The sequence below is a fragment of the Rhea americana genome, unplaced genomic scaffold (genome assembly GCF_003343005.1).
Source record: "Rhea americana isolate MKP2758 unplaced genomic scaffold, rheAme1 scaffold_109, whole genome shotgun sequence".
Lineage (NCBI taxonomy): Eukaryota > Metazoa > Chordata > Aves > Rheiformes > Rheidae > Rhea > Rhea americana.
This window is the reverse complement of record NW_028185139.1, coordinates 1472217-1492541: the sequence shown is the minus strand read 5'-3', so window position 1 is coordinate 1492541 and position 20325 is coordinate 1472217. Positions and strand designations below refer to the sequence as shown.

General features: G+C 43.3%; 1 protein-coding gene across 1 annotated transcript in view; it reads right to left on the bottom strand.

Moving 5' to 3' along the window:
* Window positions 1-19875, bottom strand: part of LOC146601155 (calpain-8-like) — a 46346-nt gene extending 26471 nt beyond the window's left edge. Inside the window, exons 1-19 of the mRNA XM_085311184.1 lie at window positions 19818-19875; window positions 19242-19360; window positions 17878-18011; window positions 17405-17573; window positions 16412-16495; window positions 15485-15570; window positions 14074-14148; window positions 12894-13054; window positions 12015-12190; window positions 10180-10191; window positions 8250-8461; window positions 7596-7632; window positions 7217-7282; window positions 6243-6300; window positions 5653-5717; window positions 4779-4847; window positions 3311-3389; window positions 2299-2415; window positions 1635-1693 (exon numbers count right to left, since the gene is read on the bottom strand). Of these exons, the coding sequence (XP_085167310.1) occupies window positions 1635-1693; window positions 2299-2415; window positions 3311-3389; window positions 4779-4847; window positions 5653-5717; window positions 6243-6300; window positions 7217-7282; window positions 7596-7632; window positions 8250-8461; window positions 10180-10191; window positions 12015-12190; window positions 12894-13054; window positions 14074-14148; window positions 15485-15570; window positions 16412-16495; window positions 17405-17573; window positions 17878-18011; window positions 19242-19360; window positions 19818-19875 (1836 nt within the window). The remainder of the gene's footprint in view (window positions 1-1634; window positions 1694-2298; window positions 2416-3310; window positions 3390-4778; window positions 4848-5652; window positions 5718-6242; window positions 6301-7216; window positions 7283-7595; window positions 7633-8249; window positions 8462-10179; window positions 10192-12014; window positions 12191-12893; window positions 13055-14073; window positions 14149-15484; window positions 15571-16411; window positions 16496-17404; window positions 17574-17877; window positions 18012-19241; window positions 19361-19817) is intronic.
* Between the last annotated feature and the right edge of the window lie 450 nt (window positions 19876-20325).

Genomic DNA, 20325 nt, shown 5'->3' with positions numbered 1-20325 from the left:
GCTTCTTCATCCCAGCTTCTGCTGACACTTAGCATAGCCAAAGCAGGCAGCTGGCTAGGAAGGGAGGTAACCAGAGCAGCAAAGCAGAAGAGAGCTGAGGTACGTGTGCATCAAGTTTGTACTGTTCATGCAAAATCCTGAAGACACCTGTGGATATGCACCTTGGAAAACACCGCTTTCAATAAGACGGGTAACTTCTCCCATACTATGTGGCACTCTGAAGGGTCCATGGGCACCTAAGAAACTCAAGACAAGGCTTTTCTTTTTCATTCCCTGTAGCTCATTGAACACAATTTTTGCCCACACTCAGAGGGCAAAAAAAATGCTGGATATTGCAAGCAACAAAGATCCATTCCTGGATTTTGAACGCTGCTGAATTACGGTGCACAGTTAGAAGACAAATCAAAGCCACCCAGACAGATCTGTGGTAAGTCAAGATTGTGACATTTCAGCATGACACAAAGAAATATTCTTTGGGCAGTAAAAGGAAGATAGAACTGAGTTTGCTTGTTTTATTTGCACTTTTTTTRCTCAAGAACATCTATATCTTCTAACTGAAAGGAAATCATTTCATTTTTATTTGACTTAAAATAATTTGCTAGTAATTAAAAAAGATTTGCTCTCTCTGTTGTCTGTAATAGGGAGAAGCCAAACAAGTCATTCCTTGGTTGTAAGAGCTGTAGAGGTCTCTGCTGAATTCATCTATAGTTGTTCAAACCAGTGTGCAGCACAGCCACTACGGGAGAAACAGAAGGAGGAGTTAGATCATCTGGAAGGTTCACAGCATGGTCTATCATGGCTCTCTATAATGGGCTCTGAGAGAAAATGCTGTGAAAGACTGGAACTGTATTTTTATGTTGTACGTGTAGGATCCATCTGCACTGGAACTTTGGGGAAATTTACTGCTGGGATGGGCTTCAGACCTTGCACATAGGGTTTCYATTGAGGAAGGACAAAGTTCTCCAGGGCAAGTTGCACGTTCTTTTAAAATTCCAGGACAAGATTATGCAACGTAAACAAATGTAATTGGATTTAAATAACTCTGACTGATGGCCACAGGGCTTCTGAGGCATCCTCTCCTCTTTAGAGACAGTCTTCAGCTGAGAAGACTAATTAGATGRACCTCTTGGGGCCCCTTCCAGCTCTATTTCCTGTGATATATTTGTATTCTGCAAAGGGAAGACTGAAGYTGACTGCTTTTATTACGTCTTCAACAGGAGAAATTTGCATTATCAACAGTAAAAAAGACCTGACATCTTAAAAAGTCTTTTCTAATTCTGGCAGGTGGTTCAGTTTATTTTCAGCCAGACAGGAACAGTTTTCTACTGTCTGTTTTCTAAAACATTGACCATTGCCCCCCTGAAAGTAGACAGTAAAACATACTGTGAAAGCACTTCCTCAAGCCACTTTGGGTGTTTTGAACATATCTTTACTTTTTTASTCATAATAAGTAAGTGTTTGGCTTACTAATTTGGACAGGTCTTCTGAGCTGAAGAGCTTTTTTGTATAAGTAAGCTTTCCCTTTGAATCAATATTTAATTTAATACTTACAATAGTTGTTTTAAAGAAATGAATTTTAGTCGTGTTCGTTGTTATAGCTTAACCACGTGGTATTTCAATTTGACTAGCCTCACCTCAGCCAAAGAGAGCTGGATGACTCCACTCTCGTCTTTGTCGAGGAGCTGGAACACTTCTAAAAAGCAAAAGAGGGAAAAAATGGATATAAACCCCAGAGTTTGGCATATAGAGAACCACTGTTTGACAAAAGGTAGAGGTCCGGCCTTTTACTATGACCTACTGCAGACCTACTGAGATTACAGCGGTTTTTCTCCTTTCCACTGCATGTAATTTCTAAGCCACCTCACAAGGCAGAACAGTTAGATCTACAGCAGCAAACAGAGTTGGCAGCAGGACAACTACAAAATCCAACGTGCTCATATCTGGTATGATTTGGGGGATGCACATGTAAATCAGGTCTGAGTCAGAACTGTAAATGATAAAATGGTACCTTTTGGAGGAGATGGGACAACAAGGGGCCAGAGCACTGAACATAAAGTGTAGATAGTCATCAACCAGAAGAGCCTGGTAGATTATAAAAACATTTCCCCCCAACTCCACGGCCATTTGGACAAAGCAGCCTTTGCCATTTCTCTGCTGCTTTTTGGAACAGGCACGTTTTTGCTGGCTCCCTCACATTTCCATGCACTTTGCTACATTCAGAGTTAAAAGACACCAAATACTTAATAAAAATCCAAAGTTATCAGGAATCTTCCTTGGCTGATGAAGGCCGGCACTTACTGAACAGGGTCTCCAGGCGGATCATGCAGGCCACAAAGCCATCGAAATCGATAGTCAGCTTGCTGCAGGCATAGCGGATGGCAATGCTCTGCTGCACTTGATTGTTGAGAGTGAAACCTGAAGGCATGGGAAGCACACAAATCACTGCCACAGCAGGTTAATATGCTGCCTTTGATGTGACTCATCTGTGGAGTCCTGCAGCTGCAGGCAGCTCTGGATGAAGGAGGGAGTCCATTCATCCCAGAAGGTCTGTTGGACACTTTCAAAGCCCATCGCACTATGGTGAAGGGACACATAAAGTTCTCCCACAGCATTTTGTCAAACTGCATATTTAACATCGTTTCACAGCATTATCAGTCCTCTGTTCCCTAGATAAACCCCTAATTAGTGAGTCAAGGGGATCCAGATGAATAGCAGTGATGGCAGCAGAGCAGGTTGCTCATGTAACATGTTGGGCTTTATTCAGGCCCGTATTAGTGTTATTTCTGTCTCTGGATCATTCACATAGCACTCCACTGGGCACAAAACAGATCAAAAAGCAGCGCTTCTCTAGATGCCCATGAGCTGGCAAGCACTGYTGCAAAAATGAATAGCATAGATCAGAGACGATACAACTGCAGCATGCCTTGATAAGGCTTGCACCATCTCTAGTGTGGAGGAAGGTGATGGGAGGAAATGAAGGGAAAAGAGACTTTGGGCATAGCTTCAGGAGAAGATGATTATATTAGGAAATAATGAGGCCAAAAATAGAGCAAGTAATAATCAGATGGACAAGAAATGATCACAGCATAGACAAAAATATTAATGGTTGAGAATGCAGAGAAGAGGACAGGGTTTGATGTATATAACAGCAAAAGGACTTAGTGGCATGTCAAAAAGCAAGAGTGGCACTGGCAACACTGCAATCTAGGAGATGGAAGCGGAGCAGTTAACATGCTCCACTGGCCTCTCAGTGCTTGTTTTTAGTGGGGGATTGCAGTGGTCAGAAGGTATCCCCAAGCAGCATACCCACCTGCCTCACTGAGGGCCTTCCGCATCTCATAGGAGTCCATGGTCCCGGAGTAGTCACTGTCCACTTTCTTATAGATGGCCTGTGGCAGAGGAACAAGGGAATGTGGGAGCTGCTTTTAAAAGTGTGCCTGCACAGCAGTGGGGCAGTGGGGGTTGTGMGAACACAGGCAGGTGGGCTTTGACTTCCACAGCTGGGTAATGACAGCAGTGAAGACATGGTCACATGAATTCACCAGAGGTTGGCAGCCAGAATGAAATATTAGGGCCTTTCTAGGGTCTAACCTTGGTTTGCTAGTCCACACCGGAGCTCTGCCATAGTCCCTGCTCTTGTAGCTAGACTAAAGCTAGACTAAAGCCTTTGCTGCGTCCGCACCACCACTTTGCTGTGTAGACACAGGCTTAGATTTCTGATGGGCTGGGATAGGCGCTGCCCCTATCASCCAGAACTTCTACTCATTGAAATGTTAATGAGAAGGGAAACATTTCAAGCAGCTACTGGCAAGCAAACCAGACTGGGAAGCACTCTCCCAAGGGCTGGCAGCCTGCCTGTCTTCACATTGCGTGGTGGCAGACAGAGCATTGAGGAAAATATTCTATCGTTTGGCAAACACAGCAGCAGACAAAGTCCATTCTGCTTAATATTTCAGACACGATGACAGATGCTTCCTACTGCCAGCAGGTTTGTTATCCAGCATTAGAAAATATGTAGGCCTAGAGCTCAAGCTGGAGTTGGCTCTCAGGGCTTGCTCTGCTGACGTAAGCCTCCTGATGGACCCAGWGCCTCCAGCCTGAGGGTATCTGAACACTTCTTCATGAACATCCATGAAAGGTGCTCCGTGCTGAGCAGCATCAAACATGGTAGCAGCAGACTTGCCTTACAGGGATGTCACCAGATTTGCCCTTCCTTTAAACTGCTTGCTTCTTGGTGAACTTCTTGGGATATTAAATCCTCCATCAGAAAAATAATTGTAGTATTTCTACGAGATTTTAAAAATACAAAGATGCTAAATCCTAAAAATGTATGGTATGGCTTTTGGTAGATCCTAAAAACATATATTTCTTGTGTTTGCTCCAGCAGTTAACTAGCAAACTCTAGTGCCAGAGCATGTCTCAGAGACTGTGGTGCTCAGGCGATAATGTAACACACCGCAATGCCAGAGACAGCTTCATATGAGCTTTAATAAAGCAATCAGCATGGTGAGACTCTGTCTTTTGTCCAGCAATGAAAGGGAGTCAATTTGGCTTTTCAGAAGGTATTGCAAATTATGGGGAATGGCAGGACTAAGGTGAAAGAGGCTCTGCTTGTGCCCTTTTAAATGGAAGGTGTTTCTGAGCCCTGGATCAAATTCCAGCTGCAAGAACGGAAGCTGACATGTATATTTGCCTTTGGTGCCTTAACCCARCCTCAGTTCTGGATCTGCACTTTAGAGTTGAGAGGGAAGGGGAGACAGTCAGAAATATTATGTTACCAAATAGTTTTGAATCTTCATCCAAAGTGTCTTGAATTCTACAAGTCCCAAGGAGCCGGTCCCGTTCGTCTGAGGTTGTTAAGGCAGAGTTCAAAAATTAGGATTCCTCTATCCTCATCAAAGCTGGAAGGCAACTAGTTCTGCCAAAAACAAACCACCCATCACAGTGTAATCTTAATGCCATATTCACTCTCTCTTGTAATCTCCATCTCCTACAAACAGGCCCATATTTTTATATTTGCTTAGGGAAAGGGTCTCTAGGCTATCTGCACTCTCAAGGAATGATTCATGGGATTGCTAAACACCCAAGCGTCATTAGATCCACTCGTATGTTGTACAGTTAACAGTGGATTGAAGCCCCCCAGGAAACAAAGCACCTGCCTTGGGGGAGACCCCTGAACYGCAAGTGAACCACAGGAGCTGGTCTCAGGTGACGCCGCCGTCTGCAAACCTCTTCCTGCAGAAAACCACGCGCACTCGTGGCTTTCCCCCTCCAACAGTTTCTCCAGCCTGGTTCTAGAGATCGAAGCTGAAGTTGTGCTTAAAACCCCAGCTCCCACCGAGCTGTCTGTGCGTCTCAACCTGGCCCCGGCCYGGGGACGCCCCGGCTCAACGTCCCTCCACTGCTGCTCTTTGGGGAAATGCTCAGGCAATGGGAGGCGAAAAAGCCGGAGAGAGAAGCAGCCAGCAATGAAGCGGTTCAGGTTGATGCTGCCCTGAGCTGAGAGAGCTTCCTTGGCCGAATTTTATGCCTTTGGTCAATAAAAATACATGTGCTGAGGCATCGAAAACGCAAACTTAGCCTTGTCTTGGCAAAGACACGCAACAGAGATCCAGAAACTTTAACGGTGATGAAATGACTTTTAAAGGATACATCTAAAAGGCTGATCATCTCCCTGCAAGTGTTAATGTTGAATCCGTCACTTTTAATATCCCTTCCTGCACACAAAGTAAGTAAAAATGAAAGTCAGAAGTACTTTTAGACCAATATTTCTCAGCAGGCCACCCCAGAGGTACTGGCCACGTTAAAATCTCGCTAGCAAAATAAATGGTCTGACATTGCACTGTTTCCTCCCAGCTGTGTGTCTCTCAGTTTATTAATAAGTGGACATTAAAATGGCTTTTTTGGTGCAGAGGCAGGGGATGCTCTCCTTTTAGGGGGTGGTAAATCTCCATCTGCCCACCAAAATCACACAGGAGCATGATAATAATAATTTCCCATGGTGAAGGGGGGGGGATTTGGTAGCTCTGTGAAGGCGAGTGCCGGATAGTATTTTTTTTCCCCCTATATAAAGGGTTCAGCAAGTCAGTAGAAACTCAGCGGTGAGAGGAGCAAGGCGCCGGCCGGAGCCTGGCTGCGGAGCCCCGTCCTGCCGCGGGCCCCCTCCGCTCCCCTCGCCTCCCGCTGAGTCCCAGCGCAGCTCATGCCGCCCCGCTCAGCCTGCAGCCCGCGGTGCAACTCACGCTTTGCCAAAACCCGGTTCAGGATGGTTTGGAGCTCAGCTGCAGTCACTTCACAGTCCTGGGCAGAAAACATAACGCGGTAACGGGAAAAGCAGTTGAAGAAAACTGTACTCATTCTCTGCCAGCTACCTGGAGACTATTTTATCAACCCTATTCTCAGGCAGGTAAATCTTTTTCTAAAGCTTCCCATTTTCCAGCAGACATCCCATGGARGAGATCCTCAGAAACCCATTAATATTTCCTAGCCTTTCAAATGGGAAACACGTTGTTTGTTAGGTGACGTGACCCAGCAAATATTAAACTTTTTGCCAGGATTGGCTGGATTGATTCCATATCTCCGTTTCTTTTGCGGCTAAAGGGGTACAGGGTCACACTCGAGATTTTCCAGGCTTATGGAAGCGACAAGCAAACAATACCGAAATTCCCTTCTCACAAGATAGAAAAGTCTTTCTAACTATKAAGAGGTTTTCACGCTCCGGTGCCCATGGCCATCAGGAGCAAATGTGACGTGCCAGCTGCAGCCTGGCACAGCGGCTTTGGGGGATACTGATGTCTGCCAGATACAATCAATAAAGAGAAATTTCACCCGACGGCTCTCTGATTCCAGCGGCTTCTACAACAGAAGCAAGGGATTGCCCAAATAGCCATTTGTTACAATTAGGTGCTAATTCCACAGATAATTTATTTCACCATGGAATAATATTTTCACCAGCCTGACTCCCACCATCCATATTTTCAGAGTTTTTCGACACCTTGCGTTACCRAGTGAACAAATCACATTCTGCACCAGTATGGGGAATATTTTAGCAGAACTGCTCTGTTGTGGAATAAATTGAACTGAAGCTGTGAGCTAATAAAAGGGGAGAAGTGCCTGGTCTCTGAAGGCCAGGAGTTAAAACAAACTGGCCAGCCAAATATTTGCATAATCACACCAGAGAGGTCACGATCTTTTCCTTTAATTTTAATCCACTTACCTCTCCTGAAAGCTTGTGAAACAGACTCTTGAACTCATCGTCTATATCTTTGTTATCAACACGAGGCTGGAGGAAAGAGATGATCAAGAATGTGACTTATGATGTGGTACTAGAAAGTGAGATGTGGGTGGCATAAAGCAACTTCACTGGGGACCAGTTACAACCATGGAAAATGCCTGCTTGCACTGCAGCAGTGGCAGAACAGAARCGCTCCTTAAATCAAGGCTGGTCAGCGGGTTGCCTTCCCTTGGGACTAACCACTTTCTAAGACTGAAAAMGTTTTGAAAAAGTCTCCTTGCATTATCAAAATAGTCATATAATTCATTTTGAAAGAAAAGTGCGTTAGAAAAAAACCAGCCTGTCCAGTTCAGGTGTTTACCTCATATGGTTTTGCAGCCACCACATCACCAATCACCCTAAGGAAAAAAGAAAAAAMCAAAAAACAAATAAAACACAACAACCCAGAATGACTAGTTTACCATTTGCCCATACAACAATWAAGAAAACAACGTTTTAATATAAAAGGCATTGCCAAATGCACAGAACAAGCCTCTAGTTTCCCTGCTTCCTGCGCTTCCCATTTCACCTCYGCCTGTACCACCTCATTTTAAGATATTTTCATTGGGAAATTCAGCTTTATTGTTCTTGCTTCCTATGCAGACTCCTAGTTCTTTCATTCMGTGCCTGCTTTGGTGAAACATCACTTTTTAAAACCATCTCTTCACCACCATACTCCCAAATCCTTCCCCGCACTCTTAAGTAGGCGCAACTTCTACTTTGTAGTCCTGGGGGTCCAGTTAGGACATCGCTGCTCGCCGGAGGCCATCTAATAAGCCKTGACTGTGTGTTTTGGATGTATGAGCCACATAGGCCGGACTGTGTAATAAAATAGGTCCTAGAAATAGATCTGCTTGGCTGATTAATTGCTGGTTAAGGGGAAGCATACGGAGGACACGGGTCTCTGGCACAGAGCCGAACATTTTCCTTCGTGCATCTCACCAGCAAAAGAGGAGGCTTGACAGAAGATACTTACTGAGTTTTAGCCTTTTTCTCAGAAAAAACTCGAAGGCAAAACTCCCCGTTTTTGTAAGGCTCAAAAGTGGAGGGCACGATAAGGTACTCTCCTCGGGGCAGCTTCATGCGGCTGGAGACCTCGCGCAGGTTGATGTAAGTGCCRGACTGGGCTGCTGGTTTGTTTCTTGCAAAGAAATCACGGTTCAGATGAATATCCGTGCTATTTTCCAGCTGTGGAGAATATGTTTTGGTTAGAATTCATTTGTCAATTGACTGGTAAGCCAGACACCTTACTTCAATTTCATTGCTTAAAAGCCATCCCAAGAAGTTCTTCTTAGCATGAAACTAAATCCGTGAGTGATGGCACAAAAGATAACCGTCAGGACTCTGCCATGGGAAACAGTCAGGCAGATAATTAGAAGGGGAAAGTGTCTTGCTCTATAAAGATTATCTTCTCACATACCTCTTCACAGTCTGTGTTATAAAAGTAACTTAAAACACCATAACATGCACTCAAATTTGGTCAAATTAGTACTTGCTATACAAGTTGTCTCATGTATTGAGCACTTTTTCCTTTCATAGCCTAGTCATGAAAAAAATTTTGATTTCACAAATGCATTTCTTTGGAGCAATTTGTGCTCTGTGATAGAACTCCTAATTCGTAGCAATTATGCTGCCTGATTTCTTTAAACAGACAGAAAAGAATAGCAAACAGGACAATATATTAGCATGAGGGTGAGATTTTTCAGGCCAGTTTAGAGGATTTAGCCACCTTCTATTAAAAATATTAAAGATATGTATATAGCAATTTGGATTATGAGGTAAATAAATAGTACTCAACTTTTCCGTAATATCCATGTATCATTAAAAAAGTGATACACAGTATAGCTCATAAAGCACTGATGTAACAGGGAAGAATAGTATCTCTGCTTTTGAACCTCACATTCMTGACTTTTCCTCCACAAGGATGTCTTTCAAAAAGTATACTCCCATGATCCACAAAAAGAGATRTATGTTTGACACAGGCTGTGGAACACAACACACTGATAAAAATTCTGCCTGTCTAAGATCAGAGAATACAAAGGTGTTATCAAACACTTTAAGTTAATTCGGTGTTTTTCTCATAATCGGTAGAATAACAGGGGTTTTTATCTTTTGGGCGGTTTGAAGATGAAATTGGATTTGGGATTTATTCAACACCCTCACCACTTCTCTCCATTCAAGCTTCAGCTAAGTGGAGCTGCGAAGATTAAGAAGTCAGATCGCACATCTTTTTCAATGCATAAGGTTCATTTTCCCTTTGCATCTGCAAGGCTGCTAAAAGAGCAAAATTAATTGGTTCGTGACCACACATTAATTTACTGAGAGAGAAGGAAAGGGTTGAAAACCTAGGAAAAATTGGCAGCACAGACCACTGGACTTAAGGAAATCAGTATAGGCTATTCTTACTGCCAGACACCCCTGTGGTCTCTTTCTTCAGGAATGAAAAGTCTCTTTCCTTAATATTGACAGCTCTGAGGATTCAGGAAGGTTGAGCTGGGTTTGCTCATTAACAGCAGCCCCAGCTCAGAACGATAAAAGGAATGGATCCCCAGAGTCTGGTATTTCCTCTAAAAAACATTAGCTTCATTTTCTCATTTTTAGAGTTCAGGGACCCTGTTCTGCCTTCATCTTTAATAAATAGACAAATTCTGACCTCTGCTATATGAAATCAAATTTCAACAGGCTTAAATRAGATCAAGATTGGGACTCAGATCTCTGTAATAAAAGCTAGTGCTCCAATCCCTTGGGAATGCTTATTGAGAACTTGAGATATTAGTGCAGTGATAAAAGAGCAAAGCTCTCCAGAAGAACTGTCATCAGCAAGGAAGAAGTCCTGCTGGTAGTCTTYCCAGTGTGACAGGAGGTGTCCATYTGAAGGTTAGGAGCCTTCAGCAGAGATCACATACCTCCGGAGGAATCTGAAAGGAAGAGAAAGAGCTAATATTAAAGGGCTGCTACATACATTCTTCAGCCAGTAAAGAAAAACATCAGATAAAGCCTCATTCAGACACTTATTTTTCATACTTTTTTACAACCACATATTGTAGTGTACAGATCTGCAGGAAGTTCTAGCTTGTGCTAGAGCTGTTCCAAAGGAAAACCAGGATCTCCAGCCAGAGGAATCTGCACAACACTTAATTGCTTTTCTCCAGATGTGATGGCGTGAATGATACTGTTGGCTGGAAACCTTTGGATGAGCCTTGAAATGTTCAGTCAGGAGACTCAACAACCATTTAGTTTCACCTTGTAAAACTGACCTMTGAATTTTTCAGAGCAGACCTAAAATCTGCAGGTCTACAGTTAYGGGAATGCTGATAAAAATATAAGGCCACTGGCCATCAGCCTGAGAATGAATAGACTGTTGTAAGGTGAATATAATGAGTAACAAATTTCAAGATTTAGTCCTTGCTAAATCAACCAGACTAAATCAGCTATGTTAACTGGTAGCTTCAAATATAAGGTAGCTTTCTGAAATGCAATCAATTGTAGTGGGAGCACAAAATCTGATGACAGCCAAAGGGATTGTGCGCCCAAGTCATGAAGAGCTTCTGGCAGTTTCGCTTGTACAACGCTTCTGAACAACTTGAGATTGCCCCTGGGACCTCAGTCCTTGTTCCTTATATCCACCACACCAGAAGTCAGGAGCTCAGGGACAGGTCCTGTTACAGGATTTTTCACCTGGCAGTTCTAGCTACACAACTTATAAAAGCTCTGCAGGGCAGGTGGGCATGAGCACACACGTTTTCACTTTCTCTTGTATAGGGATCTGCTTCGGATCGCCACCCGTGTTGCCCTAACCGGATTCCCTCAGCCACAGCATCAGCTGCAATGATGTAAATCTACAGCACTGAGTGACTTGGATTATGGCTGGATGTCTACGTCAGGTGGCTTAGGAGCCACTTCTTTCAAAAGAAAGCATTCGTCTTGTTAAGAGTCACTAAATCTCCCTAATAAGGAAAAGATCACAGAGGAAGCAGATGAGATGAATTACGTGTAAAGCAGAAAGGGACTAGGGAAAACAATTCCCAGTTTTGAACCATCTCACACAAGACACATTAGCAAAAATCAGCCATTACCATCTGCTCCCACCTGTGCCAGTTAGTGATCTCCATCCAGAGGAATCTATACTACATTTAGTCACTTTTCTCCAGATATGATGCCATGAATTAAAATATTGGTTGAAAATTCTTACATTTGCTTTTCTCCCCTCACATCACGGAAGTTAGAGATACCCTTGGAGAATTTTTCCCTACATCGTATTTACAGAGACAGAAGCAACACTGGGAAAATCAGAAAAAAAAGCAAAACTATTGTTCTGAACCAGAACAACAGCATCTAGACAATGAATGAAAACAATTTTCAAATGCAAAGGAAAAAAAATGCAAGCAACTACTGAGCATTAATGATAGGCTGTAATCAAAGCCAGTTATCTGGACTTGCCAGGCTCCCTCAGCCTGCCCCCATTCAGACGCTGAAAGAGAAGGCTCTCAATAAGATTATTGCAAATTAATTGCCTAGTTTTACACCTCCCTCTTGTTCAAGCGGGACAAAAACTGAACACAATTTTGTCTCAAACTTCCCATTTATGTGGGTCAATAAAAAACGAGAGAATGATTTGCATCATCTTCCAAAATCCAGTTCTTCCTGAAGTGTAGTGCTGAATGTCAAGATGTTCACATTASTGATTTCTTCCAGGAGAACGGAACAGCAAACAAAACCTTAAATGATGAACAAACTATACCTTATAGAGTGAATAGCCGATACTAAGCAGAGCTTCCCCCATCCTCTTCTGTCTCCTACGGTTCTTCTGCATCAAACCCACCAGCAGAGTGCAGCACGGCTCGTTCGCACTCCCTTCGTGGTCATCATCTGGTTCATCCAGCCGGATTTTAAACTGAGGATTGGTCCAGTATGTTGCTAAAAATTCCCAAGGCAAAACAAAAAGGAGCAGATTTTGCTCTCATTGAAACCAAGATGGTTGCCACTTGAATTGCAACAAATATATGCTTGGAAGAACCTTTGCCTGGAGTTTGCCCATACGCTTCCATTATATTATATGGTTCTATGTTTTCACAGCAATGTCAAACATCAAGTGGAGCCATAGCAAATCACAGCACCCAGATATTTCCTGGGCAGTAACAAAAAAACAGGAGGAACTCTTGCCATTAATTCCAACCAGGCATTTATCTCCAGCAGATGTCCTTGGCTGAGGCTGCTTCTGGTGCAAGAGGACCAAATGCCAGCAGGCCTCTCCAGAAGTCTAACCTGAAAATGCATACCACACCACACTGCCACTGACCTGGGACACTTTCCTGGCCTATCTAACCCCTTGGAGGATTATTCCAGTCTGAAGCAGAAGGAGCGTAAGCAGGAAGAGCACAGAGAGGAGAAAGAGGAGAGGCATAAATTAACTGCGCAGTGGGGAGATAATGCCCTGCAGAGGAAAGAAGTGTGAACTAGATCTTCGTTTAGACTGCCAAGCTTTTGCTTATTATCTAAACCTTACAGGAAGAATTTCACCTCCAAAACCTGCCTATCTAAACCCCATCTGGTTCAAAAAGAGTTATTTTGTTTGTTTTCTTTGTTATTTCACCAAGTGCCCACTTGGCTATGTCTCTACCTGGGTAGTTTTGGCAGCCCCCAGCAGTGGAGCCCCGTCTCCACTGTCCACTAAACAGGGTCAGGTCCCACTTATTGACTGTGTTTCTGGTCAGTGTGTCGGGAGTCAGGTTGCAGATCTCGAGCCGGGTGAACTGCCTTTGAAAATCTGAAAATGCCATCCTGGCACACAAAAAGACCAGGTGAGTTCATCAGCCTGTAACAGTCAGAGCAAGCAGATCCCCTTCCCAATGGGGCAGCAGATATCAGTGTCACAGAACTGCTCAAAATTGCATTTAATCGTACTCTGAAATTTAAAGGTGGGTAGAAACCCCACTTTCCGCAGTGAAAATAGCTGTATCTCATGAAGCCACTTGTTATCTGTGGCCATTATGCCTTATGGGCTCAATCATACCATTTGCTACCAAGCACAATCACAGGCAAGCAGTCCCTCATGGATTGTACTTCACAAATAAATTCACTAAAACTAGTGGAACCATATGTGCAATAAGATGCTACCTAATACAAGTAAGAGCTGGCCCTTCTAAAAGAGTCACTCTGTGAAAAAAGAAGAAAAAAGCCTCAGTTTGGTGTTTTGCTCTAACTCCACTATTGATGTTTATTTTCACCATCTCTAGTAGGTCTGCATGAGTGAAAGACCTGTTGCATCGTGCTGCGAGCATGAGGCAGGTTCTCAGCTCTCCACTGCCTTATGCCCCACACAGTTGCTTGTACTGAAGGACGGCGGGTGTTTATCCTTTAATCCAGTCTAGGATGGAGTTTRACACGGGCTCAACATTGATCTGTGTAATCAGCTAACTGGGACAGGCTTTCCATTAGCTCTGGGTAAATAGACTCTTCCCAAGCAGATAATCTAGACTTTTTCATTAGCGTGTAGCATCTAGCCAAAAAACAAGCCTCAAAATATAGAGCATCTGAGGTTCATTCTTGACACCTCATTAATTTTATTGCCATCTGGTCTCTATATTTTGGATAAGCACTAAGTTACGCAAGCTCTAATAAAAGGTAATATTTGATTGGGAAGGGAGAGAAACAAGAGGCTAACAACTCACATATGTCACTGGTACATTAGTAACTCCTTTGGTACTGGTAGATTTTCTCCATCCAAATGAAAGGACTGCTTAGAAAGCATATGTGCACATAAAACATCCAAAAGATTAACTAGACTGAACGATTCTCACCAAAACTCTCCATCATCTACTTGCTTATCCAGAGCCTCTTTTTGTCTGCGATCGATGTAATTCCATTCGGGAGCACTGCAGACAAAAGACAAAAGCAAGCTGTTCAGTTGTTACATTTAATTTCATGACAAGAGCAGAGTTAGGGTCTATCTTGGGTTACAGCTGACAAAGGCGTATGTATTTCTGCAACAATTCGACCTTCTGCCCCCACAGTGGTAGTGCACCCAGCAACTGGACTCTGCAGAGCTCGGTCAGATCCCTCTGCAGAGGGATCACACTTCAGCTGCACAGACAGTGAATAAGCCTTAAACCGGCTCATCCCCGTGAGGTGCCAGAATGCACAAACATCGCAGAGACTGGCGGCAGCTCAGGCAGCGCCTCTCAGCTGTGAGGTCTGCTCGAATGCCTGATATTCTCCCTAGGGAATTAATGTAAGTGCCACTGTTTGGATCACGGAAGAATAAGCAAAAAGGTGGAATTAGAAAATATATTGCTTCTCTGCTGTTTTGATGTTACTGTGTGACAAGCTGGATTCTAGTTTGATCTGCTCCCATATAGCTGTAAAACTCTACACCTGCTTCAGCAGGGCTGTCCTGTGCTAGAACAGGTGTAGTAAGATTCAGATGTGGCATGTACATGTGCCTGAGGCATGCTATTTCTTGGGGTTGAGCAAAGCAGCTCTGATACAGATAAGAATAATCCTAATTTCTGCCTGTATTTTCTATCCTCGAGCATTATACATCAGTATCAGTAATATAGATCTCGAAACACTGACTGAAAAAAATATATCCTGACCTAAATGAAAGTAAAATCCATGTGATTCTAGACATAAAAATTAAAGAGATGTTTTTACTGGCATTCTCATGAGACTCTAAGACCAGACAGCTCCAGACAGATATTCAAATTTCGAGGTCTTTAGTTGAATTGCTCTTTAGCTGAATTGACCTTTACAAGATTCTCCAGCAGAAATCCAATACAGGTCTGATGGAGAGCCCATCAACATCCTAAGAGCTGGAGAAGAGGCAAAATGGTTTAGCTCTACTACATTATTTCCCAGGAATGGAACTGATCTGCATRCTCTACTAAGGTCTTAGCAGCATCAGTAGGGTCGGTCTGGGAAATGTCATCTTGCAAAATGACATGGATAYGATTTGCATTGTGTTGTTCACAGTTAAAATGTAGACTGTTGCCTCTTATTAAAAAGCTGTATCTGCAGAAAGGAAGTGTGTCCTCTGGGTAGATCAGATCAATATCAAATCTTGCTAATGAATTAATAGCATTTTATTCCAACTGATTTAGTATCTTCCATGAATGTGCTCTGTGATTYGATTAATTGCATATTCCCAAATTAATTTTTAAAAGATACCAAAATACAATGGAGAGAGAGAGGCAGGGGTATGTAATAACTTACTTATCACTCCAAGCTCCAGTCCATTCCACTTCACCCCAGGGATTTCTAAGCCTRACTAGTTTCTCTGGCCGTCCTCGGTAATTAACCTAAGGGAGTCACAACAAACAGAGCCTGAGCACTTCCATTATCCCAGTCATTATGTAGCAACTGCTTTCAAACAGGTTAAATATTATTTGTACTTGAGTGATGCGGTCCATTATAATTTGCAAGARTTAAAAGACACCTAGAGGTCTTCCACCCTTATTTGACACTGTCCTGTGCCACCAAGTGAGCTGTTAGCTGCATCGCTCACGATTTCATATAATGATAGCAACCTGCAAGGAAAAACAGCAGCTACAAAATTGTGGAATATCTACATCCTCAAAAGCAGGAGGCATCTCACAACACAGCAAAGTTGGAAAGAGGTTWTTTGGTATGAATATCTGAAAAAAATCCAGTTTGGGGGGAAAGAGGAATATCTAGGGGTCCCTGTGCGGGAACAGATGTAGAGGGGAGCTTATTAACAAGCGCCTTTCACATTGATGCTGACTGGCAAAGTTCATGCTCTCGCCTCATGTGGCACAAGTTTGTGGTGGAGTGGCTGCCTCCTCTCCTGCTTCTCCTTCCCYTCCTCCAGTGCAGTAACAGCTAGGGCCACCAGTCTCTTCATACAATACAGGTTAGAGGTTGCACACTGTACTCTGTAAAACTACCAGTAGTGTACTGAGCTTGAGCGGGTGTATTATGGTCTTTTTTCTTTTTTCTTCTGTAAGGGCTGTGCATCCTTTAGCAACATTTTTATTTGGTCAGCCCCACAAAGACCCTGGAAAGGTGAAGACATTGCAGTATTGCAATCCCAAGCTATTTTGTATGCTGGTGAGTGTAACAGCTTCATCCAGGCTGGATGAGCTGGATAAATCRATGAGTACCTAGGAGAGGCTGGCTTACCTCTTCTGCTCCAGTGACAGAGTAAGCGTGTCCCTTTACCAGCTTCAGACTCGTGATCGCTTCTATATCAGCTGCACTAGTTACCTGGGGCAGTAACAATATACACATTTATTGCCACACATTGTATACAAGCACACAGCTTTCATGTACAAATTAGTACAGGTGAAGATCGCCAAATTGGTATCCACAATGAATATCAACATTCCTGATGCCAAGTATATTAAATAGAAGCTAGATCCACAGCCAAATTTCACATCCAGAGTTTTATACTCCTATATAGGCAGCCCCAAGCACTGCCGAGATTCAAGAAAGTACTATGAGATCTAAATCTAAATCCAGACACTCATCTCAGGTAACAGATCCAGCCACCTGCAAAGACACATTTGTGTGAACTTAGCTCCAGGCTATCTTGGTTTACATCCTGTATGTCTGAATCTGAACTTTTGTAACCTTATGTGCCACAAACCAGGATTTGAAATCAGATTATGAAATAGGATGTGGAAGGCGTGGAGTTTTCAAAACATGTACAAACATCTTCTGTAACTTGAGAGACTTTGCATTACAGGTGTTGATAATTTTTAGGATTAAAAAACAAAGCTAGAATCAGACTGTAGACCACTAGAAATTACCTCACAGAGTTTGCTCCAGCAKTTGAATATCTGGAGCTGAAATTACACAGATTTTAAATGAGCAAAGATACTCAGGGAATGAGACAGAAGAACGGAACTGAGGAAGCTCAGTCCCCATGGGGTTCATGGCTCTAAGTGCTATAGCAGACTCTCTTTTAAAAAGGGAGGTATGAAAAGAGTAAATTATTTAGAACCCAGTCCAAAGGTTTTATCATCAAAATCAATAAAAGTTTCTCGCTGACTGCAGTTCACTTTTAGTTCAGACCTTATGACCAATGCCTAACATTGATCTGAGCTTTTGTTACAGTGTGGACCAGGGCTCTGAGAAGAGGAGTGACAGAGTAAAACAGCGGCAGCCTCTTACATCGATGGAGCAGCCCAGCAATGACCCAGCTCGCAGAGCCTTCTGGATGATTTGGTATAGGTCTGAAGGAGCCTTCTTCAGTTCGTAGGACTCAGAGATGCCACCAGTGAAATCCTCAAATGCTTCCATAGTGGAACCTCCCGTGAGAGCTTCGTAAGAGCCATTCAGCCTATGGAAGAGACAGTAGAGCAATATAAAGAGTAATCTCGGTTCATAATCATTTGCAGTGCAGAAAGAAGGGCTTGCAATTCAGTATCTCTTGGTCCTTCCGATCATCAGTGTGACTTGGGACACTAGAATTAAAGAAATTTGAAACAGATGGTTGGTTGTGTCCTTTATGGACCTACAGTAAACTAAAAATGGGAGGAACAGAGACTGCGTTTGGGTGAAGTATGTTGTGCCTCACACCATAACTGCTTGGGCAGTCAAGTTTCTCACAAAAAGGAATGCTGCCTCGCAGGTAGCCAGCTTACTTGGCATAGGCCTTCTCCAGCAGGGCGCTCCAGAACTCGCTGCCCTCCGCTGAGTGGACGAAGAGCAGCTCCCCATTCTTGGTGGGCAGCCGGTCATCGATCACCACATCCACCCATTGCCCATACTGCCAGAACTGATGAAAAGATGAGAGAAATCACTGATCAGGGCTGGTATGCGTGTAATATTACCACTCTCCTGCCCCTATTTAATGCAGGCTCATGTTACTCTTTCTGTTTTGTATCAGCTTGGGGCTTCTGACYGTCATCCACTGGCCTGTCATCTAGTCCCCCTGGACAAGCCACTRTGGACTGTCATTCCCATGGACTCCTCTGGACTCCTCTTCTTTGTAATAGCTGGAAGAACTCCTCCTTCCTATGCTTGTGAGCCACTGAGTAGGCTTCTTAACACAGTATTAGACTTCTGCTGATAGCTAATATTAACAGCAACTTCTTGTACATCTTGAACACCAGAACACTGCTTGTGATCCGTGTATAGGTTATGTAGTGGAGGCCACACAAAGCTACTGGGTACACACTATACTCTGAACTCTTCCTGTTCTAATCTACTCTTTTAATGCAAGATACCTTGAAGAGATTCAATTTTCAGAAAGCACTGAAGGCCATCCACTGTAAAAATCAAGCCCCTGTAAAAACGTTGCAAGGAGAGGTGACCCAAAACTGGAAGCACCCAATAGTGCCAGTCTGCTATGAAAACACTGGAAAATGTGAGAAACATTGTGAATATTTTTTTTTCCTTGAACACTTGAAACATTTCCTCTAGAATTCCATGCAATCCTAGATGGAAAAGGAAAAAGGATTATTTACACAATAAACCCTCTGCTGGGATGAGTTGGCAGAAGGGATGTAGGCTCCAGTGCACCTGCCCTCAACAAAAGACGTCCTTTAGTGTCACAGGACAAAGCCATACCGCCAGGTTACTCTGGGAGCAGAGCTCGTGCTTGAACCTAACTTCCACATCCTCAACACAGCCTGGAAGGTAAAGTAGATTGGCTCAGTCCTGAAATTGGTGCGCTGGCTCTCCAGGAAGGAAATTTGGACAAAGCGGCAGGGAGGGAAGGGAAGAAGGAGGAATCTTGTCAACCTGAACTCCATCTCCACAAGCAGTTCAGACATAGCTTGGCTTGAGCCACATGGCAACATGGGTTCAGCTGWCTTTAAAAAGCCAGTAAAATGTCAGCTGCAAAAAAGTACAACCTAGCCTAGTGAACATGTGTCATGTAACATGATTTAATATTTAACTCTGTTCCTCTTTTCTATCCCCCCATGCCAAAGACAAAAAAGCTGCTTTTAGCTAAATATGGGCAAATTCTCTTTTATTCACAATACACAGATCATATAGGTACCTGAAAATGAAAGATCCCAGCATAGTCCTTTTGGAAACTCTGGGCCTTGGGAACAACGCGGTACAGAATATCCGGATTCAAAGTAAGAGATGCAATGGCAGCGAGGAGCCAGCAGTCACCTAAAAACATGCAAGTTCCAAAGCAAATAGTTAATTAATAGGATTATAATTATAATATAAATATTTGTGATGATATATAATTGTATAGTTAATAGGATTATAATAGTTAATTACTCAGATTCTCATTTTTAGCTTTTGGAGAAGGTTTGGTTGACAGCAGGAAGAGTTGAGTGGCTAGTCCCAGTTAGACCTTTCTTTGAAGGTCTGMATTTGGACCAGCACTTCAGGCTATTACTACAGATTTCCCTCAGAGTCTGACAACAGCCAAGGTCCACTGGGAAGTCTGAAAGGAGCTGAGTCTTTTCTCTGGACTGCAGGTTATCCTGGAAAGGGTGGGCATGCAGAGCCTCAGCTGGAGGCTGGGCTGCCTATTTGCTGTGGATTGGAGGCTGAGTACGTGGCCCTGTTGCACCTGAACTTGGTGCCCTGCGAAACTCAGTAACTCATGGCTTCTTACAGTACCTCAGTACTTGCACACTGCAAACAYGAAGAAGGAGCTGCTTCTGCGCTTCCATGGTTCGGTGATGCTTTCTTAGGTGTGCAGAAAGTCTAGGAAAATTAAACTGTTCTGAAGGTACTAAAATCTTCCTGGTTCCCCATGGATTATCTGTGCCTAGATTTAGTTTCTTTGTGTAGGTGCAGAATAAATCAGCCTAGCAACTCTTCCTTCAGTGGAAATAAACTAATGGAGAAAGCAATGAAAGAGTTCAAACCGTAGCATGGCTTAATATCTCAGAGCAATAGTGAACTCTTTATATTGATTTGAGTCTTGTGTTGCAATGCTGCAATGAATATGATTTGTAATGCTAAGATACTAGGGAACTTGCCCAGTGCTATGTGCTTTCTGCTCTCTCTATCCCTGCTGGGAGAWACCCAGATGCCTCATGTGAGCTGACCCAGAAACTGCTGCTCCCAGTTAGGCAAGAATAGGCTTGAGGAACACCTGCAAAGAGGAGCCCCGAGCA